The sequence below is a fragment of the Mustela nivalis genome (assembly GCF_964662115.1).
Source record: "Mustela nivalis genome assembly, chromosome: 6".
NCBI classification, from domain to species: Eukaryota; Metazoa; Chordata; class Mammalia; order Carnivora; family Mustelidae; genus Mustela; species Mustela nivalis.
In genome coordinates this window covers 91,720,477-91,748,043 of record NC_139025.1, presented here as the reverse complement: position 1 = coordinate 91,748,043, position 27,567 = coordinate 91,720,477, and the positions used below count along the sequence as shown (strand labels likewise).

General features: G+C 40.3%; 1 protein-coding gene across 15 annotated transcripts in view; it reads left to right on the top strand.

Moving 5' to 3' along the window:
- FMN1 (formin 1) overlaps positions 1-27,567 on the top strand; it is a gene marked incomplete at its 5' end in the record, with an annotated part of 414,033 nt that overhangs the window by 169,275 nt on the left and 217,191 nt on the right. For all 15 annotated transcript variants that reach the window (XM_082734303.1, XM_082734305.1, XM_082734302.1 and 12 more), the window contains one exon: positions 12,775-12,836. In XM_082734303.1, the coding sequence (XP_082590429.1) occupies positions 12,775-12,836 (62 nt within the window). The remainder of the gene's footprint in view (positions 1-12,774; positions 12,837-27,567) is intronic.

Genomic DNA, 27,567 nt, shown 5'->3' with positions numbered 1-27,567 from the left:
CTTACCAATGGTATTTGGGGTTCTGTGTCCAAGGGGTGATATGGATGTTGCATATCTCTTCACTGGGGACAGGAGTGGGCTGGGTTTGGAGTTCGGTCTTAATCCCTGTCTGTATCCTCTAGTTCAGGTCCCCAGACAGCAGTTGGCAGCAACTTCTTACTTATTCCCTTTATCTGGGAACCCCTCCACTCTTTTTTTCCTTTCTTTTTTTCCTTAAAGATTTATTTACTTGAGAGAGGGCCCGAGCATAGTGAGGAGGGCCAGAGGGAGAAGGAAAGAGAGAATCCCAAGCAGACTCCATGCTGAGCCCGGAGCCCGAGGTGGGACTCCAACTCAGTACCCTGAGATCAGCACCCAAGCAGAAACCAGGAGTAAGACATGTAACCAGCATTACCACCTAGACACCCCTCTCCTTTTTCCTTTTTTCGTAGCAGCAAGCCTAGCCCTGGTTTTCTGCCCCACAGGGGGCCCTTTCAGCACCACCCACCCACCCCCAACCCTGGTTCCTTGGCAGAAACTTAACTCCAGGCTGGAACTGGGGCACAGCTGGCCCAGAGCTTTGGGTCCAAAGCACGGCTTGGCTCTTCTGTCCCATTTCTGTTTCTGCAGAATGTTATTCTCTTTTGCTTCTTGCTGGTGACTTCTAAACTTTCTTACTTTATATTTTAGACTTCATTATTAAGCAGGTGTAGGAGGGAGTAAAAAAAGGTGAACCTGTAACAACTGGAGGTCTATTGGGTCACTTAACTTTTTCGAAACGAAGTTGGAAATATCCCTTAGTTGTTCCAATTTGTCTCTTATCGTTACCACATCCACACGAGTCCATCTTTCATAGTAAAGAAAAGTGTTCATTTCATAAGTCTGGTCCACCCTCCTCTCTCCCCACCTCCCCATCCCTATGCAACCCTTCAGGTGTTACTGTGTCTCTGGTAGCCAAGTTTCAAGTTTAAATATGAAGTATCGTGACTGCCACCTAATGGCAGTCATGGAGTACTTTGAGCCATAACCTAAATTTTATTCTGACAAGGGCATGCCTCTGAGGAAGATATGTTTCTTGGCTTTTATAGGCTACACGGATGGAACGGGAAACCTACGTCTTAGGGAGCTTGTGTTCCTGGAGTTCTAAACTGTTTAGCATTTCCCCTTTAACAGGATGGAAAAATAAGGGTGACCATGAAAAGGCTAGTTATCTAGCACCAGCAGCTAGAATTTGATTGAATGGATGTTGTCCCCATGGTAGGCTGTTTGTCACATAGGGCCTGGTCCTGAATTGTTACCTTGGGCCTCGGGGTAAAGTCAAAGACACATAGCCATGAATTCACTGACCTTTGTACCTATTTTATGCCATTACCTCAGGACATAAAAACTCAGTTGCTGAATATTAAAGGGGATACATACCTTGATCATCTCCGCCCCCACCTTCAATTTGTCCTCTTCCCTAAGCCCTTTTCTGTCTATATTGGTGAGAGAGACTCCATCTCCATTATTTAAAACCTCTAAAATGGTATGAATCTCCACATAGTAGGCTTGGCTGGAAACTTAGCATATTTATCGGCTGTTACTACAGTAATGCCATGTAACAGACCATACTTCAAATCCAGTAGTTTTCAATAACAAGCATTTATTTGCGAAGTTGCCAAGGTCATTCGTGGTTCAGCTGATGCCGGCTGGGCTCTCTCACAGTGGGCACAGACTGGACTTGGCTGCTGACCATGGCTAGGGTGTAGGTCTGCCCTGGGGGACCCAGTCTGACTGACCAGTGGCTGCCTACGATACATTCTTCTTCTGTGAAGGAGCAGGAGTGAAGGGGGCAAGCCAAACTGAGCACAAGCAAATTTAAATCCTTTATGTCATGTCTGTTTGCATTGCACCAGCCAAAACCAAAAGTCCTAGGAGGTACTTGTGTACCCCAAGCAGAAGGGGAGGGGGTGGAAGTGAATGAATATTTGCTGAGCAGTGTTCCATCCAGCCTTTGACAGCTCCATACAAAATTATTTATTTATTTATTTGACCGACAGAGATCACAAGTAGGCAGAGAGAGAGAGGAGTGAGCAGAGAGCCCCATGTGGGGCTTGATCCCAAGACCCTGGAACCATGACCCGAGCCGAAGGCAGAGGCTTTAACCCACTGAGCCACCCAGGCGCCCCCATACAAAATAATTGAAGGACGTCAAATCTTTTTTTAAGAAAACAAAAGTGTAATGTGTTAATCCTTAAGTGTAAGTGCAGGAAGCTTCTAAGACATTTCAAAGAGGTGCACCTTGAGAAGCCCTTCAGGGTGGAAATGCGTGATGAACGTTCATTTTCTCATACCCACTGCCTAGTACGTAGCCTGCCTTGTGAAGATAGTAAACGCATGAATGAAAGAGCTACCAAGTTTAGCGAGAAACTGGTAGGCTTAGAGAGTTGGAATATTTTCCCCATCTTTTAATATTGGCATTTTTATGTTTCTGCCTGAGAAAATCCTAAATATTTTTAACCAAGGAGAGAGACTGAAAGATAAAGTCCTAAACTCATGGGATTTCTCATCGTGTATTTTTTCTGGAAAAGAAAAACAAAACCTGTCCTTTCCTTTTTATACACCTGTAGAACAAAATAATAGCTATATGTTCACTGATATTCACATAACTTCTATATGGCCTCATCCTTTTTGTTTTGCTTAAAGATTTTACTTAATTACTTATTTGAGAGAGAGAGGACACAAGTGGAAGGGAGGGGCAAAAGCAGAAGCAGACTCCTCACGGAGCACGGAGTCTGACATGGGGCTCAAACCCAGGACCGTGAGATCATGACCCGAACCAAAGGCAGATGCATAACCGACTGAGACACACAAGCATCTTTTTTGAAGAGACAGGATGGGTCTCTATCCAAATTAGATTCAGACACTAAGATTAATGACTACATAGATACACCACACACAAAAGAGGGTATGAGAAGGTTTATTTACTAAAATAATGAGACTTCTGGGGAGAGCAGGATAGGTCTCTGAAGCTGCCTGGAAAATGCCTTGAAAGAGGAGAGGAAGGAGATGGACTTGGGGTTTGATGGTGTTAATGGGATAATGTTGGGCTGAGGGTCCCTGCTTGTGGGCAGTGGCTCATGGGGTTCCAATGTCCTACTTAGTGTCAAAGGCTTTGTATTTAAATTGTCCAGATGTGGGACAGAGGGGAAGAGGGAGAGGTGTTAGCAGCAGTCACACATCAGAAGCAATAGTTGGGCTCCTGCACTTGTATGGTGATTGTTGAAGGCCCACCGATAAGGAGGTATTGTATTGACATTTCTGGTGATGGACATGCTGACAGCTGTTGACTTTGATCATACCCCACTTTTTCTCTGGACTTCACTGACTTTGAATCTTCCTCATTTTTTAATCGATATCAAAGCAGCCTCCCTTCCCCAAACTACATTGTTTATAGGTACTTGGTGAGGAATCTGATCTAGAGGACCTACTGGGTACCAAGAGCAGCCTGTACACTTTGCCCTCATAATCATGCTAAATATAAGAGCTCAGGAGCACCTGGGTGGCTCAGTCAGTTAAGCGTCCGACTCTTGATTTCAGCTCAGATTCTGATCTCAGGGCCATGAGATCAAGCCCCACATCAGACTGTGCTCAGTGTGGAGTCTGAGAGAGATTCCCTGTCCCTCTGCCCCTCCTACCACTTGTGTGCTATTTCTTTTTCTCTCTGGAAAAAATAAAATAAATCTTAAAAAATATATATATGAGAGCCCAAATTTGATTTTATTCTTAGGCATTGAAGTAAATTTTTGCCTTCTATGACCAGCACCATTTCATTAATGTTAGATATTAGTGGGAGACATTTTCTGCATTTGTAACTTTGTTTGAATGTATATTCATCTGTTAGTAATGAGTGTTTTCCCAAATGACATCGCTTATGTACCAGCTCCATGATCTGGAGCATATATTTATACATTCTTACTATTTAAAATTTTTTAAATTTTGGGGGGTTGTATAGGGCTTTTTGCATTAATAAATTGACCTTATCTTCAAAAGCACTGGTTCTCAAACTTTAGAGTGTGTCATAATCACTTGGGAGCCTTATTAAAGCATCCTCCAAGTTTCTTCTTAAGTCTGGAGTGACCCTGAGAATTAGCATTTCTAAGAAGTTCCAGGTGTTCTTTAGTTTCAGGGACTAAACTTTGACCAACCCTATCTTACAACAGTGATACTCATGAGGTCATGGGTTTTATGTGCTAGTTTGATTTTTTTCCCTAATATACATTAAAATAAATATTCAACTGTTAAAGTCCAGCTGTCTATAACCAAAAAAAAAAAAAAAAAAAGACCTCACTGGTGTGCCTGCAAAGCTTTGGAAATACTGACTGGGCGTTCTCCCAAGTTTAACTCAGAGGAAGGATCCCTTGCCTTTAAGATTGAAGGTATGAGCTAAACCTGTGTGAAGCAATGTGAAGAAATGAGTAAAGCCAATGAGGGGCAAAGGCAGTACAAATTAGAATCCACATGCTGGGAGAGAGCCATGGTTTTCATCCGTTAGGGAAATCAGGAATTCTCTAATTCCCCAACTGTGTGCGTAATCCATATCTGCTGGGGTATGTGTGTGTGTGTGTGTGTGTGTGTGTGTAGGGGAGGGGCTTGGATATGTGTGTGAGACAGTATAAATGAAAACCAGATACAACCACCAACGGCTGACTTTGTTCTGGAAGTCCGCATAGAGAACATAGATGAATCATAGTCACAGAGCTTGATGGGACCAGCCATTGTCGCTCATCCTCTTCATGTTAATCCCAGGCTCCTGGAATCTCCCTGGGATTAAGAATACCCCGGACCCCTTTAAGGAGTTATAGAAAAGAGGTACCGAGTTTACTAGTGATTCTAGTGATTGGGTGAAGCCAGCAACTTTTTTTTTTTTTTTTTTTTTTTTTTAAAGATTTTATTTATTTATTTGACAGAGAGAAATCACAAGTAGGTAGAGAGGCAGGCAGAGAGAGAGAGGAGGAAGCAGGCTCCCTGCCGAGCAGAGAGCCTGATGCGGGACTCGATCCCAGGACCCTGAGATCATGACCTGAGCCGAAGGCAGCGGCTTAACCACTGAGCCACCCAGGCGCCCGAAGCCAGCAACTTTTAAGTGCCTAGGAACTTGGAGTTCCAGTTATACCCGAAACTTACCCAAGCATAAGAACAGCAGCAGCAAACAAGCGACGAACTCTACAGGGTAAAAATCACAAGCTCTTTGGGCCCGAGTGAATTTGTTGGCACTTAGCCAGCCTGTGTTCCGGGGAAAGTTGTTCAGCCTGTGTACCTCGGTTTCCTTACCTGTAAAGTGGACCTTGGGGTGATACCACATGCACCTTGTGGGTATGATGTGAGGAGGGCACATGTTAATCTCTGTAACGTGCTTAGAACAGTTCCTGAGACATAGCACTCCATGTATAATTAATAGAAACCGAGTCAGTATGAATTGTGGCTCTGGTACTACATGCCTCCCCCTGTTAGTGAGATCAACTTCAATGCTTCAATCAGAAGATACAAGGCTCTAATGATACCTGGCAGAAAGGCTGTTTTGTTGTTGTGAGCTGATAGGAAAAAAGGGAAAATTTGTACTACAAAAAGGGTATGTACCAATTAGATTAAGTACTTTACTAGAAAGAGTTTTATTTTTAGGGGGGGAAGTTCTTACATATTTCTCCCAAAGTGTTGAATCTTGCCAGTCAGGATTGTTTTTTTATTTGTCTTTTCTTAGAATATGTTCTTTTCTTTCTTTCTTTCTTTCTTTCTTTCTTTTTTTTTTTTTTTAAAGATTTTACTTCTTTATTGGAGAGAGAGAGAAAGAGAGAGAGCAGGCAAAGTGGCAGGCAGAGAGAGGGAGAAGCAGACTCCCTGCTGAGCAGGGGCTCAATGCAGGGGCTTGATGCTAAGACCCTGGGGTCATGACCTGAGCAAAAGACAGGGACTTAACTGGCTGAGACACCCAGGTGCCCCAATATGTAATTTTTTTGTCAGGGAGAGAGAGAGCACAGACAGGCAGAGGGGCAGGCAGAGGCAGAGGGAGAAGCAACCTCCCCACAAACAAGGATCCCAATATGGGACTTGATCCCAGAACGCTGGGATCATGACCTATAACCGAAGGCAGCTGCTTAACTGACTGAGCCACCCAGGAATCCCCCAATATGTAATTTTCTTAAGATATATTCTTAAGTTTCTTTTCTGGGGGCTAGACTAATTGAATTTGTTTGTTAATTTCCACTGGGGCTGATGTAGCTTCAAATTGGTCTGCCCTTTTCAAGCCCTGATACTCAAAGTCTTGATTTCTCCTTTTCACACATTATTCCCAGAGCTCCTGAATACCGGGGTGAAATTCTCTTTTTAACAAATAAAAGCATCCTTGGTCTTGAATTGAGGCCCCTGTCCATGAGACAGGGCTCTCCTCTTGCATTTGCAAGCTTAGAACACATGGAAGGAGGGGACTGCCAGTAACACGACATACTTGGAAACCACCAACCTAGCTTAGACCCACTGTTCTGTAACCTTAATATTTCTTAGCATTCTCTTGTGACCTTCCACCAGTGAAGGCATTAACTTCTCCCTTCTACACATTGCCTGCAGATTCCATCTTGTCATCCTTCTCAGTAATGGGGATGTGTCTTTGTTACACTGGGACCATGGGCAAAAATACTTGAAGAAGAGATGAATCATGATTTGCTGGGTGTTAACTTTCCCATGGTCTCCCTTCATCAATCTGTAAATTAGTCATAACTCTATCTGTCACACCCTTACAGGTACAATTTACACAAAATGAATCATCTCAAAATATAGCCTATGTGTAATTTCTTTTTATTTTCCCCTATGTGTAATTTCTATTTAGAATGTAGGTGTTATTTCCAAGGATCATCCGTTTTGTAAGAAGGTTGGTTTAGCTATAATTTGCGTGCTTTGTAAAGGTGTGGAATTGATTTTTTTTTAAAGATTTATTTATTTATTTGACAGACAGAGATCACAAGTAGGCAGAGAGAGAGGAGGAAGCAGACTCCCCACTGAGCAGAGAGCCCGATGTGGGGCTCGATCTCAGGACCTTGGGATCATGACCCGAGCTGAAGGCAGAGGCTTTAACCCACTGAGCCACCCAGGTGCCCCGGAACTGATTTTTGATAATTCCTTTTTTCTTACATTTTAATGTTAGGTATACAGAAAGAAAATGACATAAGACACATAGAAGTTAAAGAATTTTTCATTGAACACTCATAGGATGTCACCTTGCTCAGTCATAACCCAACTCACTTTGTCTTCTCCTGGATCCCACCATTATCCTGACTTTTGTTACTATTATTTGCTTTCCTTTTGTCATTTTTTCCCACTTGTGCAGAGCCAGGATAAGGATTGTTGCATAGGGAGGTATGAGTAGCTTCAACTTTATTAGAAAAATGCCGAACACTTTTCAAAGTGATTGTACCAGTTTGTATTCCTGTCACAGTTTTTTGAGCACACCACTTCTCTGCAGCTTCATTAGCACTCAGTTTTGTCAGACTTTCAGTACTCCTGATTACTGATGAGAATGAGCACCTTTGGATATAATTGACTTGCATGTTGCCTTTTTAGAGTGCCTATTGTCCTTTTTTTTTTTTTTACCCATTTTTCATTTTCTGCAGTTTTGTAGGAAATACACGCGTGTGCGCACGCACAGACACACACACACAATCTTTGATTATTTAAGTGTATTTTCCCAATCTGTGGCCTTGTCTTTTCCCTCTTTTTATGGCATATTGTGATGAAAAGGAGCTCTTTATTTTAATGTAGTCAAATTTATCAGTTTTCTTTCCTTTATGTGTAATGCTTTTGACACTTAAATTTTTTTCTTAAGCTGAAATTATAAAAATATTATGCTGTATCTATACTTCCAATGCTATTACGATCAAAATTCTACCAGTATTTTTCAAAGAGCTGGAGCAAATAATCCAAAAATTTGTATGGAATCAGAAGAGACTCCAAATTGCTAAGGAAATGTTGATAAACAAAAATAAAACTGGCAGCATCACATTACCTGATTTCAAGCTTTACTACAAAGCTGTGATCACCAAGACAGCATGGTACTGGCATAAAAACAGACACATAGACCAGTGGAACAGAGTAGAGAGCCCAGATATGGACCCTCAACTCTATAGTCAAATAATCTTCGACAAAACAGGAAAAATGTACAATGGAAAAAAGACAGTCTCTTCAATAAATGGTGCTGGGAAAATTGGACAGCTATATGTAGAAGAATGAAACTCGACCATTCTATTATACCATACACAAAGATAAACTCGAAATGCATAAAAGACCTCAATGTGAGACAGGAATCCATCAGAATCCTAGAGGAGAACATAGGCAGTAACTTCTTTGATATCAGCCACAGCAACTTCTTTCAAGATGTGTCTCCAAAGGCAAAGGAAACAAAAGCGAAAATGAACTTTTGGGACTTCATCAAGATCAAAAGCTTCTGCACAGCAATGGAAACAGTCAACAGTCAACAAAGAGGCAACCCATGGAATGGGAGAAGATATTTGCAAATGTTAGTACAGACAAAAGGTTGATATCCAGGATCTGTAAAGAACTTCTCAAACTCAACACACGCAAAACAGATAATCATATCAAAAAGTGGGCAGAAGATATAAACAGACACTTCTCCAGTGAAGACATAAAAATGGTCATCAGACACATGAAAAAATGTTTATCATCGCTAGCCATCAAGGAGATTCAAATTAAAACCACATTGAGATACCACCTTACACCAGTTAGAATGGCGAAAATTAGCAAGACAGGAAACAACGTGTGTTGGAGAAGATGTGGAGAAAGGGGAACCCTCTTCCACTGTTGGTGGGGAATGCAAGTTGATGCAGCCACTTTGGAGAACAGTTTGGAGATTCCTCAAGAAATTAAAAATAGAGTTTCCCTATGACCCTGCAATTGCACTACTGAGTATTTACCCCAAAGATACAGATATAATGAAAAGAAAGACCGTCTGTACCCCAATGTTTATAGCAGGAATGGCCACAGTCGCCAAACTGTGGAAAGATCCAAGATGCCCTTCAACGGACGAATGGATAAGGAAGATGTGGTCCCTATTCACTATGGAGTATTATGCCTCCATCAGAAAGGATGAATACACAACTTTTGTAGCAACATGGACGGGACTGGAAGAGATTATGCTGAGTGAAATAAGTCAAGCAGAGAGTCAAGTATTATATGGTTTCACTTATTAGTGGAGCATAACAAATAACATGGAGGACATAGGGAGATGGAGAGAAGAAGGGAGTTGAGGGAAATTGGAAGGGGAGGTGAACCATGAGAGACTGTGGACTCTGAAAAACAACCTGAGGTTTTGAAGGGGCGGGAGGTGGGAGGTTGGGGGAGCCAGGTGGCAGGTATTAAGGAGGGCACGTACTGCATGGAGCACTGGGGGTGGTACAAAAACAATGAATTCTGTTACGCTGAAAATAAAAAATACATATATTATGCTGTATTGTCATATTAAGCACTTGTAGTTTTGCTTTTTCAATTTAGCTTTTAATCAACTTAAAATAGGTTATTGTCTGGTATAAAATTGGGATCCAGTTTTCATTTTTCCATATACATATCCACATTTCCCAATCAGTAATTATTAGAAAAACCATTCTTGGTATAAACAAAGATCTTCCATGATACTTCTGTCCTCTAAAGTGACCATGAATTCACCATGTCTTTCTGGACACTTTATTCTGTTATCTGTTATCCCTCTTTCAGCACTCTTCTATTTTAATTATGTTTTGATAATGAAAATTAATTCTTATTAAATGGTAAGGCAAGTTATCTTTATGTTTTCATGTTTCTTGGCTCTTATTGGCTTTTTGCACATCTGTGCTTCAATATATATTTTGGAATGAACTCCTTATTCAAAAGAAACCCCTAAACCCTTAGAAATGTTTAAGAGGATTGCACTGAATCAATAGATCAACTTGGGAAAATTAACATCTTTACAATATTGAGTCCTATCAAAAACATGGCTTACTCTCTTTGTCTCTTTCTTGGTATTACAGTGCAACATAAAGTTTCTGTTTTTCTTATGAGGTCTTAAAATTTTACAAGGTTTTTCTAAGTACTTTATGTTTTGGGGGTACTGTGAATGTTAAGGTTTCTTTTTGAAACTGTGGCTAGTATCATGATTTTTTTTGTTGTTGTTGTTAAATCTATTTATTTGACAGACAGAAATCACAAGTAGGCAGAGAGGCAGGCAGAGAGAGAGAGGGGGAGGCAGGCTCCCTGCTGAGCAGAGAGCCCGATGCGGGGCTGGATCCCAGGACCCTGAGATCATGACCTGAACTGAAGGCAGAGGCTTTAACCCACTGAGCCACCCCGGCGCCCCTATCGTGATTTTTATATACTGATTTTATATCCAGCAACTTCACTAACACATATGTTAATTTGAATATGTTTTTGCAGTCAGTCTTTTGGATTTTTCTAAATACATGTTATTAGTGAACAATAGCTTAATTTTTTTCTTTATTCTTATATATAATTGTGTGTATACACCCATGTTTTCTTTTTTCTTATCCTATTGCATCCACTAGTACCCTTAGGAAAATAATGAATAGAAATAGTAGTAACAGGTGTTCTTGAGTTAGGCTGAATTTCCTGAGGAAAACATTTAAAAGTAAAATATTTTATGTAGATTTTTTAAAAAATTAACTTAATGTAAAATTAACATTTTCTTTTTGGTGCACAGTTCCATGAATTTTAACTTGTGTGCGAATTCATGAACTACCACAGTTATCAGGATAGAGAAAGATTACATCACCCCAAAATTCCTGTGTGCTGCCGCTTTGTAGTCAAATACTAGCAGCCCCCGCCCCCCCCCCCCCCGCCCAACCTCTGGCCACTGCTACTCTGATCTGTTTTTATTCCTATGGTTTTGTCTTTTTCTGAATGTCATATAAATGGAATTAAACAATAGTTAGACTTCTGAGACTTTTTCACTCTGTGTGTCTTTGAGATTGATTTATGTTCACATATGTATCTATAAGAATTCCTTAGTATTGCTGAGTAGTATTCCATTCTATAGATATACCACAACTTGTTTATGCCTTCACTCTTGAATTACGTATGTTTTCTAGTTCTGCAATTTATTCGTCTTTCTTAAATAAGAAAGCTGCTTAGCTTCTTTATGCATCAACATGTTCATTATTAAGGGGGTAATGTACCTACATGATAGGGTTATTGGGGGAGGAAAAATGAGTCAATACATTTGAAGTACTTAAATAATGCCTGATACGTAATAAATGCTCAGTAAATACAATCCATATCATTGTCTCCAATATTAGTAAAGATTTTGAGGTAGAAAAAGACTTGACAAGTTCAAGGAATAGCAGGGAAGCCAGAGTGCCAGAGGCAAAGACAGAGAGAGGCATGTAGGAGCCAGGTTGTGAAGGATAATTTGGGCTGCAGCAAGTGTTGGGATTTCACCCTAAGTGCATTGGAAAGCTCAGGCTGAGACATACTCTGGTTTATGCCTTTACTGGATAATTCAGACTGCTGTTAGAAGAATAGGTATGGTGGTGGTGTTAAGCGTCAAGGCAGGTGACCTTTCTAGGTTATTGCAGAGGTCAAGGATCAGACTGCGGTGGCTTGGACCACAGTGATGTTTCCTGAGTGTGGGGTGGTGAGAAGTGGTTCGAGTCAAGATATGGTTTGGATGTAAAATTCACAGAACTTGCTGTCAGATTACCAGCTCACTGTAACACATTCCCCATAAGAGCAGCAGTGTGACCCTTTATAGTAACAACAACACTCCTGTCCTGTTGTGGCTTTACCAAAGATTTCCTTCATCCAGTTTTGAATCGACATCTGAGTTTTCATGCCTGATTTCTGATAACCACTTGAAGAAATAGTCTGTCCTTTCATGTATTTTTTAAATGACATCTGTTTCTTTAGTGCTCATACTCACAACCCCAAACACATTGTTAAGAAAACAACTTATCCCACAAAAATGTTTTTCCATAGCATTTTGCTTTGTGGTCCACCAGTCTGGATAGTTCTGTGACCCCACATACTTAGTCGTCCTGCTGGAAATGAAGCTGTCTGAGCTGCTTCATGTTTAGCCAGCGGGCTGGTAGTTTTAGTTGTTGGCTGGAGTTCCTGTGTACACTTGGGACTTTTTGTTGGAATAAACATTATTAGACTCAGGCTCAAATTGGATCCGAAATTTATTTTTGTCCTCCTTTCAACCTCCTCACCCTAGATTATCTCATCCAAATGACAAATGGTCTTGACTTTCTGAAGTGATCTAAAGATTAAAATCAGCCCTGGGTGCTTGCTTAGCCTAGTATTCAAATGGAGATTTTTCTTTTTTTTTTTTTTAAGCAGTTAAAAATAGAGTTCTCTGATCTCACATACAAAGTTTGATTTCCTGTGTGTCTGCTCTTAACACGTCTGTATTTGTTCTCAGTGCTGCTTGTGCTTCCAACTCCTCCTTAAAGACAAACACCTGACCCAGTCTTTATCTGGAACCCTCATCATACTTTTTTTTTTTTAACCCTATCCTCTCTGCTTAATTTGGCACCTCTCATAATTCAGGGTTTGCCGAATGGAAGGAAATTTCTCTTCTATCCTGAGCTACTTGTCCTCTCTTGGCCCAATTTCCAACATCTCTTGTCAGTTTAATGTCAAACTGGCGTTTATTGACTTAGTTTACTTGTAGGAGGGACTCTGGCATCTTGGAGATGCTCACTTGAATTTTGTGCATAATTTTGTGCTTCTTTGTAACTGGCTTCTTTTGTGATCTTACAGAATACCAAGCTGCTATTTTACACTTGAAGAGGGAACACAAAGAAGAAATTGAAAACCTACAGGTATATCTCTTTGATTCTACTGAACCGGTTGTGTGAGACTGCTACTTCGTTTTCTCATGTGCCAAAGTAAATATTCCCCTTTTGTTGCCATATTTACTTAGACAGCATTTGCAGCTGGTAGCTCTCAGCGGGCATTGCATTTATCCTGGGGAGGGAAGACTGAAACTCCATTTTCCATATAATTCCATTCCTACTTTTAAGAAATGCAAGCAGAGAAAGACAACTATCATATGATCTCTCTGATATGAGGAAGTGGTGATGCAACATGGGGGCTTAAGTGGGTAGGAGAAGAATAAATGAAACAGGATGGGATTGGGAGGGAGACAAACCATAAGTGACTCTTAATCTCACAAAACAAACTGAGGGTTGCTGTGGGGAGGGGCTTTGGGAGAAGGGGGTTGGATTATGGACATTGGGGAGGTTATGTGCTTTGGTGAGTGCTGTGAAGTGTGTAAACCTGGTGATTCACAGACCTGTACCCCTGGGGATAAAAATATATGTTTATAAAATATAAAAAATTAAAAAAAAAAGAAATGCAAGTGCATTTGCCTGGGAAAATGTTATGCTTGGAGAAAAATATTAGTTTTGTTTGAAAAGCAGGAAATAAGATAAGAGTATTTAGACTTTGACTCTTTGTAAGAAGTCCTTAAAAATCCATTTTTTCCTATGCACACTGCAAACTCTTTTGTTTGGCTTACTCCCATTCATGTATTTGTATCCATCCATCTCAGGACATCCCTGCAATATGATGTCAGGCAGATCAAGGCACTTAGGGAAGTGGCCCTCATAGGAATGCAGAGTTGTGCTGAACCATTTATTCTCTATCCCCAAGGACTGCTTGGAAATTGCTGACTTGATCCCAGAAAGACTAAGGGATTATTTACTTCCTCCCACTATCTAACTGTCGTTCCCTTAATGTTTGGTCTTTGTTACAGTGCCTATGACAGGAAGCTGTAGAATTTTCATTTCAAATAACTAAATATTGAATTGGGCACTTATTCTAGTTTACTGATGACCCCATACCTTAGAGGACAAGAGCGAAATTTAAGTAAAACTTGGTGTTTATTCAGTGCTAACTCATTCCTTGCTAATTTAATGAATCTGTGGATCAAATTTTCTTCTTTCCAATAAGTGTTAAGATGCTTTTTTAAAATAACTGAGACACACTATTGGGTTATATAGGTTAAGTCACTGCAAATAACCAAAAAGATTGTTAAATAGGTCAGGTGGTGTATAAATTGAGCTTGTTGTCAGCAGCTTGGAAGGGGGAATGAGTCCATTTCACAGAGAAACAAACAAACAAACAAAAAAATATGTTTTTATAAATATATATTTTTTATCCCCAGAGGCCCTTAGCTCTTTTGTTGCAAGATGCTCTACAGAGCCCTCTCTTCTTCTTTGTTCTGGTGTATGAAAGATTCTCGGCTGTCTCAGAGGAAGTGAAATGGGGATGAGTTTAAGAAACAGATTGCTAAAGAGGGTAGACACCGAAATGATTCCATGAGCAGCAGCTTTGTGTAAGAGCTCGGTTGTACATCAACATTGGCTTCCTCAGGTGGTAGGCCAGCCCTGTGAGGTCTTTGATTGCTAAATAATGTGCACAGTAACAGCAGGCTCTTAGTGTTTTTGAATTCTTACTTTGTGCTGGACATTGTTCTAAGTATATTACATACAGTATCTTGTATCATCACAAAAGATCCTATGATCTTACATCTCAAACTAAGGAAAGGTTGGAGAAGGAAAAGAGAAGAGTAAATGGGAAGGGGGAAGTATACTGTGCTCATGATCTCCAGTTAAAATAAAAGTTAAATCAAGATTTGATTGGTGATAATAAAGGCGAAAAAGTGTTCCTAATTACATCTTCAGTTTTCTTTGTCTGTGGAAATAATTATCTATTTTTTGGATGCTTTTAGTAAACTTAAATTCTTTTTGTACCATATTTATGAGTCACATAAAATTGCTGAAACTCTGGGGCTATGACACAGTGCTGCCATCAGGATGGGGGCGGTATACCCACCCCATCAGTAAACTTACCTGTACTTTGGAACTATTTCCAGAAATCACAGACTGAAAGCCTTCAATAGGAAATAGGCAACTCTAATCCCTGATCTGACCTAGAGATGTGTTTTTGGGCAAACACAGCCTCTTAAAGATTGAATCAGGAATATACATTTTAAAAATATAGAGGAGTTTCTAGCTGTTTGTAAAAAAAGAAATTAGAAAATCTGGCAACAGTGGAATTACTTTCCTGCCTGACTTCAACCAGCTGGGGTTGAGTAAGCAGGGGTCTACTTCAACTGGGATATGTGTTCTTTAGTTAACCGCTGTCCCCACTCTGGGCCACTTCCTCTGTCTGGCGCCTTTCTGCTTTAATTAACCCCATTCTCTGGGAGTTGAAAATAACTAGAGTGGCAGCAACACCAACCAGTCAGAACAGATACAGTTCATAAAACAGGTGGTGACCCAGCCCGGCTGTGCTTGGGTGTGCTCACGGAACATCTCCACTTATTTTAGTCCACAAAGAAAAAGCCACATCTATTGTCACAGTACTAGTAGAAGGCAATGGTGGCAGAGCCGTTACTTGGGTGTTCATTTCCTTATATGTGATTTCCATTGGCAGCCCTCATTGTCTATTAGGTTTCCTTTCCCCACTTACATGTCATAGAGAAGTCAGATGTGTTTCAGGACTTCTTCAGCATGTTTTTTTTAGAATAAAAAGGATTTCCTGCTTAACATACACAGGAAAAGTGATTCATTCTGTCACTACTATATACAAGAATTGATATGTATCACTGTTAGTTTTTTTAGTGTGTTTTCACAGAATTTAAAGAAATGGTATGACTTAATAAACAGAGAACCTAAAATCAGCTGTTTATTGTTTAATTTTTATTTATTTATTTGAGAGAGAATGAGAGTGATCCTGAGCAGGAGAGGCAGAGGAAGAGGGAGAGAGAATCTCAAGCAGACTCCATGCTCAGCATAGAGTCTGACATGGGGCTCAATCCCATAACACTGAGATTAGAAGGACTTGAGCCAAGCCAAGAATTGGTCACTCAACTGACTGCACCACCAGGCACCCCAGCTGTCCACTGTGTCAGGTACAGATTTGTAGAGAAGTTACTTAATTATTCAGTTTTCCCATCAGCAAAATGGAAACCTTATCACCTAAAATGATTTGGAGTTCACCTTTCTAGCCCAGAATCCCAAGGCTAGTAAGCAGGGTGGGGGGGATTCTGGAGTTTGTAATCTCATTTATGCTCTGTAATCTGTACATATGGAGTGCTGCACTATAGAAAGGACTCAGGGCTTAGTCCTAGAATGCGCCTTTAAAATGTGTGGCAATTCACCTGCATTTCCTCTTACATTCAACTGCGAAGATTTATTGACACTTTGAATGAAATCCTTTCCCAGCATCCATGTTTAGACACCTTCTACATAAACAGAGCATCTTGCTGGCTCAGATCTCTAGTAAGAGAGTAGTGGCAGATCAAACATTTTTTTATGACTTCACTATTTCATGTCATTTATAATGTAACCACAGCAAATTCTTCAATTTTGTCCAAGGTTGCCCTTCATTTAGCAAACTACTTCGAGGGTCTATGATCACTTAGTGACACTCCGCATCATCTGGTTCATTTTTTCATTTTTGGATAGTTCTGGGTTACTGACTGTTTTTGAAGTGACAGCACCTTACCTTTACAGGTTACCTTTATATGTTGACATATAATCTTATCTCAATGAATAATCCACTTCCTTGAGTTCAAGTTAAATTCTTCAAATGGTTTCATATTGTCAAAGTCCTGTTTATGAATCTGCTGATTGTAAGCACCTTGGAGAGGGTGATGATTTTTTTTTTTTCCCCCTCTCTTTGAAAGTACCTCACCAAGTGCTTGGCCACACAGATGGTACACAAACATTTCTTATATAGTAACCCGTGATTGAAAAATAATAGTACCTAAATTTAATCAAATCCCTACTATGTGCCAACCTCTGTTCTAGGTATTTAACATTAGTATTATAAAGCACAAATGTAGAAACATAAGCTAAGTAATAGATCTGTCGCCCTTTTACAGATGATAAAACATGAGTTTCCCAGAGACTGTCACTGGTCAGAAATTCTAGACTAGTCAGTGGGAGAACCTGAATGTGAACCCACCTAGACCTGTCTGAGCCTTTACATTAATCGGTGCAGCAATACTGGACAGAACATTGGATCCAGAGTCAGAAGGTCTGGATGGTGGTTAGGTTTGGGGTGATGAACAATGTGAGTGCTTTCAGCTCAGTTTCCTAATATCAAAAATGAGGGACCAGGCCATATAATCTCTAATAGTGCCTTTAAATTCTACTATTGGCCCTACCATACTTGGAAAAAAAAGAAGTTCAGTTTATCTGTCACGTTGTCTTTTCAGACTTGCAGTTATCTAACTCAGAGTCTAAATCCCCATTATTTACACATGCCGTTTTGTTCTTTTAGTTTCTTTTGGAAGTTCCCCTCTAATACAGGCCCTCGTCCCCACTCTGCTTTCTCTGTGGAGCAGCGTGTTCATGTTTCAGTAATATTCTGCATGCTAGGTTCTTAGTGGTTGTTCAGATCCCTGACTCAGGGCTGGCTGCAGCTCCTACCATGATAAATGAAACTTCTACAAGAGGGCCAGCTCTTCCCTATGACAGGAGGGAAGCATGAGCAGGGGGATGGCTAGGACTTCTTTGGCTCTCTGCTTCAATTTTGAAAGTCAGGGCCAGGGAGGGGTGCAGTGATAGTGGAGGGAAATGCATGCCCTCCGTCTGGCTTTTGAGGAGCTCTGGATAACTTAAGAATGTTGTTTTTGAGTAGCACTTTAAGCAATTTGGAAGTAGGTGCATGGAAATGACAGATTGGTTTATCTCTTTTTAACTAATGTTCTTTGCACTGTAGAACAGAAGAAAGAACTAGCCAAGAGTGACATTTCCTTTACAGGAATCTTTCTTGTTTACCCCATTCATCACGTGCATAGCCCATAACTGAGGGGAAACTTGACTAAGCGAGCGATGGCCTTTGGCAGGCCCCTGCTCCTTGTGCAATGCAGTCACATTTCTAATACGGTAACTCCCACAGTGAAATGATCCAGGGACAGATGCCAAACTAGAAATTGACTTACATTGTCCTTGTTGTCCCCAAGAGAACCAAATGGTATGTTGGCCTCTGTTAAACAAAACTTATAGACTTCCTTTTCTCTCTCCAGCTCACCCCACAGGTCTACTTCTAATAGTTCACACATGCTGTTGACACGAAATTGATTACAAACTACACTTGAGCTGATGCAGCTAAACTTATAAAGATACATAAATTCTGAGCTGTTTCCATTTGTTATGTTCTTTGTTATCAACACAATACATTTAAATCTATTAGTTCCTTGAGAATACTGTGAGGGAAATGGAGTAATTTGCAGAGGGATAAACAAAACCTTCACAATTAGGAAATAGGACGATTTCGTTAAACCCTCATGGTATTCCCCTAAGTGCTGATATTAGCATAATTCATTACTGAGATGTCAAAAAAGAAGACAAAATTTAAAATGTTGAGAAATATTTTAATTCACTGTTTCAATATGGGTACAGAATATGATGTTACAGGTTTAGTAGAGTTGCTGGTTTACTGGGGTTGAGATGCCTCTTAGGCTCTACGCCCCCTGGAAGCCCATAGATATGCCGTCTGTATTCATCAGGGATATTGGCCAGTAGTACTCTTTTTTAGTGGTGTCTTTATCTGGTTTGGTATCAGGGTACTTCTGGTATCATAAGATAAATTTGAACGTTTTCCTTCCTTTATTATTTTTTGGAATAGTTTGAGAAGAATACGTCTTAACTCTTCTTTAAATGTTTGGTAGATTTTGCCTGCAAAGCCACATCTGGTCTGGGCTTTTGTTTGTTGGGAGTTTTTTGATTACTGATTCAATTTCTTTGCTAGTTATCAGCCTATTCAAATTTTCTGTTTCTTCCTGCTTCAGTTTTAGGAGATTTTAGGTTTCCAGGAATCTATCCATTTCTTCTAAGTTGTCCAATTTGTTGGGGGTATAGTTTTTTGTAGTATTCTCTTATAATTGTATTTCTGTGGTGTTGGTTGTTATTCTCTCTCATTTGTGATTTTATTTGAGTCCTTTCTCTTCTTTTTTTTTTTTTTTCTTGATAAGTCTGGCTACAAGTTTATCAAGTTCATTGATTTTTTTCAAAGAACCAGCCTCTGGTTTCATTGATCTGTTCTATTATTTATTTAGTTACTATATCATTTATTTCCATGCTAATCTTTATTATTTCCTTCCTTCCACGGGCTTGAGCTTTTGTTTGTTGTTCTTTTTTTCTGATCCTTTAGGTATAAAGCAGGCTATCAGCAGAGCAGAGAGCCTGATGCGGGGCTTGATCCCTCATGACCTGAGCTGAAGACAGATGCTTAATGACTGAGCCACCCAGGCGCCCCATCTTTGTCTCTTCTTATAGTCTCTGTTTTATTTTTTATTACTTTTTAATGATTTAATTTATTTATTTGACATACACAGGTAGGCAGAGAGGCAGGCAGAGAGAGAGGAGGAAGCAGGCTCCCTGCTGAGCAGAGAGCCTGATGTGGGGCTTGATCCCAGGACTCTGGGTTCATGACCTGAGCCGAAGGCAGAGGCTTTCACCCACTGAGCCACCCAGGCACCCCTAGTCTCTGTTTTAAAGTTAGTTTTGTTCAGGGGCACCTGGGTGGCTCAGTCTGTTAAGTGTCTGCCTTCAGTTCAGGTCACTATCCCAGCGTCCTGGGATTGAGCTCTGTGTCAGGCTCCCTGTTCAGTGGGGAGCCTGCTTCACCCTCTCCTTCTGCCCCCTGCTTAAATAAAGTCTTTAAAAAATCAAAGTCTATTTTGTCTAGTATAACTATTGTTACTCTGGCTTTCTTTTGATATCCATTTGCATGATAGGTGTTTCTTCATTCCCTCACTTTTAGTCTATAGGTGTCTTAAGTGTAAAATGAGTCTCTTGTAGGCAGTGTATAGATGGGTCTTGGTTTTTTAATCCATTCTGTTACCCTGTGTCTTTTGATTGGAACATTATTCCTTTTACATTCAAAGTAATAGTTGGTATGTGTTTATTGTCATATTATTTGCTTCGTGGCTGTTTCTGAAGATTTTCTCTGATCCTTCCTTGTTTTTATTTCATGGTTTAATGATTTTCTTTAGTGATATACTTGGATTTCTTTCTTTATTCTCTGCATATTTATTAGTGGCTTTTGATATATCATTATCTTTGGGTTTGTATATAACCTCTTTTTCATAAAGCAGTCTATATTAAGTGGATGGTTGTTCAAGTTTGAACCCATTCTTTAGTACTCTCCTCCCATGTTTTAGGTATCTGTTGTCATGTTTTACATCACTTTATTTTGTCAGTTCTTGACTGATATTTTATATAAATATTCATTGTAAGGGCACCTGGGTGGCTCAGTCGGTTAAGCTTCTGCCTTCAATTCAGGTCATGATACCAGGGTCCTGGGATTGAGCCCCACATTGGGCTCCTTGCTTAACAAGGAGCCTGCTTTTCCCTCTCTCTCTGCCACTCCCACTGCTTGTGCTTGTGTATGTACTATCTCTCAAATACATAAATAAATGATTTTAAAAGAAAGAAAGAAAAATAAATATTCATTGTTACTGCTTTTGTGTTTCCTACCTCCATACTGTCATTTCTGGTCTCTTCCTTTTCACTCAAACATTCCCTTTAATGGTTCTTGCTAGTGGTCATGAACTCCTTTAGGTCTTATTTGTCTCAGAAACTCTTTAACTCTTCTTTACTTTGAGTGTTAGATAGAGAATTCTTGGCTCCTGATTTTTCAAAATCAGCACTTTGTATATATAATTCCACTCCCCTCTGATTTGTAAAGTATATATCATCCTACTCCCCTCTGATTTGTAAAGTTTCTGCTGAAAAATCTCTTGCTTGCCTTATGGGGCTTCCCTTGCATATTACTGTCTTCTTTACTGTCTTGCTGCTTTAAAAAAATTTTTTTATCACTCTATTTTGCCAATTTAATTATAATGTGTCTTTGTCTGGATCTGCTTTTGTTAATCTTGTTGATTTTGTTTCCTTCCTCAGAATAGGGAACTTTTCAGCTATTATTTCTTCAAATAATTTTCTTCCCCCTTTTCTCTCTTCTTTTTCTTGGATCTCTTAAATATGAATGTTACTATTTTTGATGGAGCCACTGAGTTCACTAAGTCTGTTATCATTATGCACAATTCTTTTTCTCTCTTTTGTTCAACTTGATTACTTTCCATTACTTGTTCTTCTGGGTCATTAATTCATTCCTGCTTCTTCCAGCCTGCTGTTTATTCCATCAAACATGTTTCTCATTTCATTTATTGAGCCCTTTATCTCTGCTATGTTATTCCTTATTTCTGTGTTAAGGGTCTCAGACAAGTCTTCCACTTTTTCCTCAAGTCCAGTGGATATCATTATGATCATTACTTTAAATACCTATTAAGCATATTACTTGTGCTTTTTTGCTTAGATCTCTGGCCCTGGCCTTTTCCTGTTCTTTCATTTGGGATACATTTCTCTGTCTTCTCATTTTGTCTGAGCCTCTGTACCTGTTTCTCTGTGTTAGGAAAGTTAGCTATGTCTCCTGTTCTTGAGGATCATGGCCTTATGAAGAAAAGATCCTGCACTCTGCCATGCAGTGTCCCTTGTTCTCCAGGGCCTGGCACTTCTGGGAATGTGCTTTGCTGTTGTGTCCTGGCCACTTTATCCTTCAGGCCAGTCATCTGCAAAGGCTTTCTTTGCCTGTTGTGGGACCCTGTTTGGTCCTTGACTTGAACGTGACATATTTTAACTAGGTGTACTATGGTCTGTTTGTGAAATCATGCCTGTCACCACTGCCACCAGTATCAAGGCTCTGTAAAACTCCCACACTGGGAGACACTGTAAAAGCAGGGATTGGACCTGTCTCTTGGGGGACAGAACCCCTCTTGCTGGGACTGAGGCAAGCATGACTGGGAGGGGCAGTTTCACCAGAGTATGTTGGTAGCAAGTGTTGGGACTGCACTGGTTCCCAGAGGTGGACCTATGGTTATGCTAAGGGATAGAGGAGGGAAATGACATCTTCCAGTTCCTTTGTTCCTGGAGGAGTCTCTCTGTGAATTCTGCTGGTCTGGGACATGCTCCAAGATAGCAGTTAACCTCCCCACTATGTGCCCAGGTACTCTTCAGATCACTCTTCCATGCTTTATTTCTGTGGGTTATTTGCCTGCCTTTTCTCCAAGAGCAGCTCCAATGCCTCTGGTTCCCCCAGAACCAAGCATGCTCACCTTTAAAATTCCAGTCTTTAAGTTCTCCTGGTTGTAAGAACTCATGAAATTTGGGGATTTTCCCTTTCCAAGCCAGTTGCTATGGAGAATTGTCTTCTCTGTGTGCTTCCCTCAATGATAGTCTGTCTTTTGCCCTTCTCTGTGACCACGGCGCCCTTCCCAATGCAGTGACCATAGTCTTTTTCTCTCTTAAGCCATATCTCTGCACTTCATACTTTCTTTGATGTAGCCTCTTCTCTACCTTTAGTTGGGGAGTTTTTCTGCCAGTCTTCCGGTTAATTTCTCAGGTAGTTAGGATGATTTAATAGTTATCTAGTTGCATTCCTGTGAGGAAGGGAGCCTAGGGTCTCCCTTTGCTGCCATCTTCTCTTCTTCCTAAAGTCTGGGCTCTTTACCCATTTATATTGATTGCCTGGCCCTGCAGACATCAGTTGATGACCCTGGTGTGGAGCATAGAAGAACTGAATAAAAATGTCCTCATCCTTTGTCTCCATGGTCTCTTGAATACCAAGCAAAAGTCTCTTGAACTCTTAGATCTTTGTGGACCTTTATATGTTTATATATATTTTTTTCCTTTCCTTTTACCTTCCTTCCTCATCCCCTTTCTCCTGCCTCCTGTCTTTTCCTGAAAGGACTATTGATGGAATAGAGAGGGCAGCAGTGTTGGAAGGTATGTGAAGAATAAGCACTTAGTGCAAAATATTGGGTATGTTCTAGGACATTTGAGGAAGGGATGGGAAGAAATTTTGTTTGATTTTTTTTTTTTTTTTAAGATTTATTTGTTTATTTGACAGACAGAAACCACAAGGAGGCAGAGAGGCAGGCAGGGAGAGAGGAGGAAGCAGGCTCCCCGCTGCGGAGAGCCTGATGTGGGGCTCGATTCCAGGACCCTGGGATCATGACCCGAGCCAAAGGCAGAGGCTTTAACCCACTGAGCCACCCAGGCGCCCCTGATTTTAAAGTTTAAATGCGCAGTACCTTTTACTTCCTGACTTGACTGGAGATGGTTACTATTAGTTATTGAAAACGAAGTACTAACCCTATGCCAGACTTGGTGCTCACTGCTTCATATACATAATTTCTAATCAATCGAGACTCAAGAGAAGCGAGAACCTGTCCTCAGTTTTCACAGCTGGTTACTGTGATGGCAAGATTTACTGACTAGGTGTGTCTGGTTTCCAAATCTGCTCCTCCCCACTGTCAACTTGTCAACTGATTTGATTCATTTGCTTGAGTATAGTGATTTTCTTGATTTTCATTTTCCTTCCCTTCATCCTGTGGCAGATACTTCTGTAGATCACCCCTTATTCTTGTCCTATGCAAAACTCTTCATATGGTTCCCCCTCCAAAAAAAAAAACCCCACAAAAAACAAAAAACCAATGGGGACATTTTTGTGGTATTGGGAAAGAGATAGAGGAAGAGTGCTCTTATCCCACTGGTTCCAGAGGTCACAAGCTGTTTTGTCTATTCTTCCCACCAAAAGTATAGATGAGAGGAGCAGGTAGAAGATTGCCCTCTTCAAATTTCTTTGCTCACAGCCAGTTCGGAGCCCAATTTGAAGCAGAGACTCTGATATTTCTTACCATACTCTTGATAATTGTCCATAATCATCATCGAGATTTGAAACCTGAGCCTCAAATCAATTTGTGAAGACCACGAAGTCAGATAATGCTGGTGCAAAACTTCTAGGACCCTGCCAGCTAGTTACTTCATTGATGTCTGCAACAGGGTTTCCTTAGTTATTCTCAAACCTTATCTCCCCCAACACAGCTTCTGAAACCCAGCATTACTGCTCCCTTAGGCACATGGAATGATTTGTCTATTCCCAATGCTGTCAGCTATTTGTGGGATGTGCTCATGTGTGATACATGGTAACTATTGCCTCTTCTAACAAGCCCGGCCTCATCTGGGCTTTGGAATCCATAGTGTGAATTTATCGCATGTTTGTGTGTGTACGGTATATGCATGTGTATATTCTGACCATTTCACTCCAAGTTATTCTAGCTTGCTCTGTGTCCTAATAGAGGAAAAACAATAAGAAATGTTATTGAACATTTACTATGTGCCAGTCTGCATATATGAGGATTAGATGTGTTACTACACCAATTCTATGAGGTGGCACACTCCTAATCTCCACCTGAACTATCTTGGAAAATTCTTACACCTTGAAAGACCTTGCCAGAGATCATTCATGACAGGACTTGTTTCTGGTCTGACCCTTGCCTTTGATTTATCCTTGGGTAGAATAACAGTCCTTAAGAGTGGTGGGCCTTAGGAGTGGAACCTGCTGAAAAAGAATCTGTGTGGTGAAGTCAACTAACCATTTGTTGGATGACATTCAACTCAATTCCAGGCAGGACAGTGGGTTAAAAACCCAGATGTGGAATCTTCCCTGAGTTTGAGTCTTAAGTTCATTATATACTGTATGTGTTGTCTTAAGCAAATTAGTTAACTCATTCTGAGACTCAGTTTCTCATTAGAAAGAGGTTGTGATGATATTGTAACTTGGTTGATGGATATGCTGAGTTTAAGTACTGTGGTAGTCAGGTATGGGATTGGAAATACAATGGTATGCAGTAGATAGCCAATGGATGATCGTGACTGTTTTTCTTCTGATAACCAGCATGCTTGGTTTAAGTCAGTGGCTTTGGGAGTTTAGTTTTCAGTCGTAAAGTTCTCACAATATAAACCCTATACGTATATCAAATAAAAACATTCTGTGATTAACATTATACCTAAGTTCGAAAGAGCATTGCTTTTAATATTTTTGTCATAGAGGTGCGATGCTCTCATTTCCACAACTTCCCATTAACAGAAGTATTGATGCTGCTGTGAGTTTGTGAAAGAAATGTCTGAATATGTAAAATCACTCCAAGAGCTAACAGCATAGATTTGGGGCAGGGAGAACCTAAGTAAGATGTTGCATTTCAAAATTGTTTTTGCTATAAAGATAAGCACCTGCTGAAATACAATTTCATATATGTAATTCTGCTTTTTATATTTAAATACCAGTTGAGTGCCTGTCAAGATAAGAGATGTGCTAAAGATAAAACATCGTTTAATAATGATAACAATAACAGCTAACATTTGCTATATTACTGTATTAGTATATGCCAGACATTTTACTTAGTGCATCCTTTGGATTATTTTGTTTAACCCTCACATAAATTCTTTACTCAGAGGATTTATTACCTAGTTAGAAATATAGAATATATGCCATAAAGGTCAAATAACAACAGACAGCTTAAAATAAGTACTAGTGTTACCCAGAGACTAATGAAGGGAAAGACTATATAAGCATTAGCATCTACTTTTCTTTTTAAATATTATCTACTTTTAATGGAATTTGAGAATTTCAGATCTTAGATGAAGAGAATTATCAATTCTCAGATTTTCTGATTGTCATATATGAGTGGCAGTTGTTTTCATTGTCTCTAGAAGCTGCTGTGTCTCTGTAATACACGTCTGCATATTTTGTTCTAATATTCTGTATGGTATGACCCCTCCTTGTTGCAAATGCATTTAATATACATAAAGATGGGTGTGCCGCATAGATATGTGAGTTTGTGACAGATAACCTGGGTATTTTACAGTTATTTTAGAAGCCATTCCCTAATCTTACCACTGGAGGTCAGCTTGACCCTTTTTCTCTTAGTAAATCTCCAAGTAGATTTTCTTTGTATTGGAGCAGCTTTCCAGTTCAGAACTTCGCTTGAGACACATGAGCAATAAAAGTGCTCTTAGTTTCATTCTCAGAACAGCATGTACAGAAATGTGTGCACAGGTCTATACTCACAAGCATAAGGCTCAGTGTACTTACAGAAGAAATACATGCAGTGCTTGTGGCCAATACATACACATGAGCATTCTATATGAGATGAGAAGAGCCACCAGGAAGCAGTGCCTCAGGAAATTGATCATCTTGTTTCCTCACGTGGAACCATTAAGAGGAAATTAGACTTTTCTCTATCATTCACTAAATAGTAAGAGCCTACTGGGTGTCAGGTGCTGTGCTGGGTACTGGAAGGAACAAAATAGACACGGTTGCTACTCTCTGGAAGCTTGTAGTCCACACAGAGAGACAGATATTGATAAAAGAATCACTCCAGGGGCGCCTGGGTGGCTCAGTGGGTTAAGCTTCTGTCTTTGGCTCAGGTCATGATCTCGGGGTCCTGGGATCGAGCCCCGCATCAGGCTCTCTGCTCAGCAGGAAGCCTGCTTCCTTCTCTCTCTCTACCTGCCTCTCTGCCTACTTGTGATCTCTCTCTCTGTGTGTCTAATAAATAAATAAAATCTTAAAAAAAAAAGAGTCACTCAAGAAGTATAATGTTGCTGTGGAGAAAAATATGGTATAGGATGCTATGATTGGATATCATTTAGATTTGAGGTCAGGGAAGGATTCTTTTTTAAGCAAATGCCATTTAAGCAGAGGCCTGAAGGAAGAGGAACTTGGCTGGTTTGAAGGACTCTGGGGAGGCTGGTGTGACTGGACACAGGAGAAAGGCTGGGGGTGAAGTTCTGGATTAGTGGTTTTTAAGTGTTTTAAACTGCATGTTAGAATAAATGGTGAATTTTACATCAAAACCCAGATTATGTGTTTGTGCCTATGAAAGAAATGAGTTTTGTTAAACAGAACTGATTTCTTGGGAGCTTATTCTGATATATTTAACTTTCTTGTATTTTTTAAAAAAAATGCTGGTAGTAAAGCATAAATTGATTTCTGTCTCATTAATGGATCATAGACCAGGGTTTGCAAAGCACTGCCATGAAGGAGGGCAAGAAGCCATAATCAAGAAGGGTCTTGTTAGTGGTCCTTAAGATTTTCAGATTTCTCCCTCAGAATGTTGAGAATCTACTGGTTTTGAGCAGAGAAGGGTGAGACATGAAAAGACTTACATTTTCTAAATACTCCCCACCCCACCAGGCTCCTGTTACAGAGTGGAAGTGGTGAGGACAGTTGCAACTGTTGCCAGCCTGCGGGTAGGAGGGGGTACTGGCTTGGCCTAAGTTAGGGGTAGGGGAGAGAGAATTCACCCCCTCTAACAGGGAGTGTGGACTTTCTCCAGCGCTGATGAGTGCTTCTGGTAAAGCCAGAGCTACCAAAACTTCCATTGTTGCTTCCCTCCAGATGTTTGCACAGCTCAATTTTATCCTCCGGCTCCTAGACCACTGCTGGAACATTGCCAGTACACAATCAATAGTTTTTGAATAAGTAAATAATAGGGAGGCAGAGGGCACTGACAATAATGCTATGGTTTCAAGCATGAAATGAGAATGTTCTTTCTTGGCCTCTACACACCCTTCCCTCATCATGACTGAATATATGCACCACACCAAGACAGTTACTCTTTTCTACAAGTAGGTGACAATTTCTTAAATCCCTCTAAACTGTTGTAGGTGTCTGTATAATACATTTCTA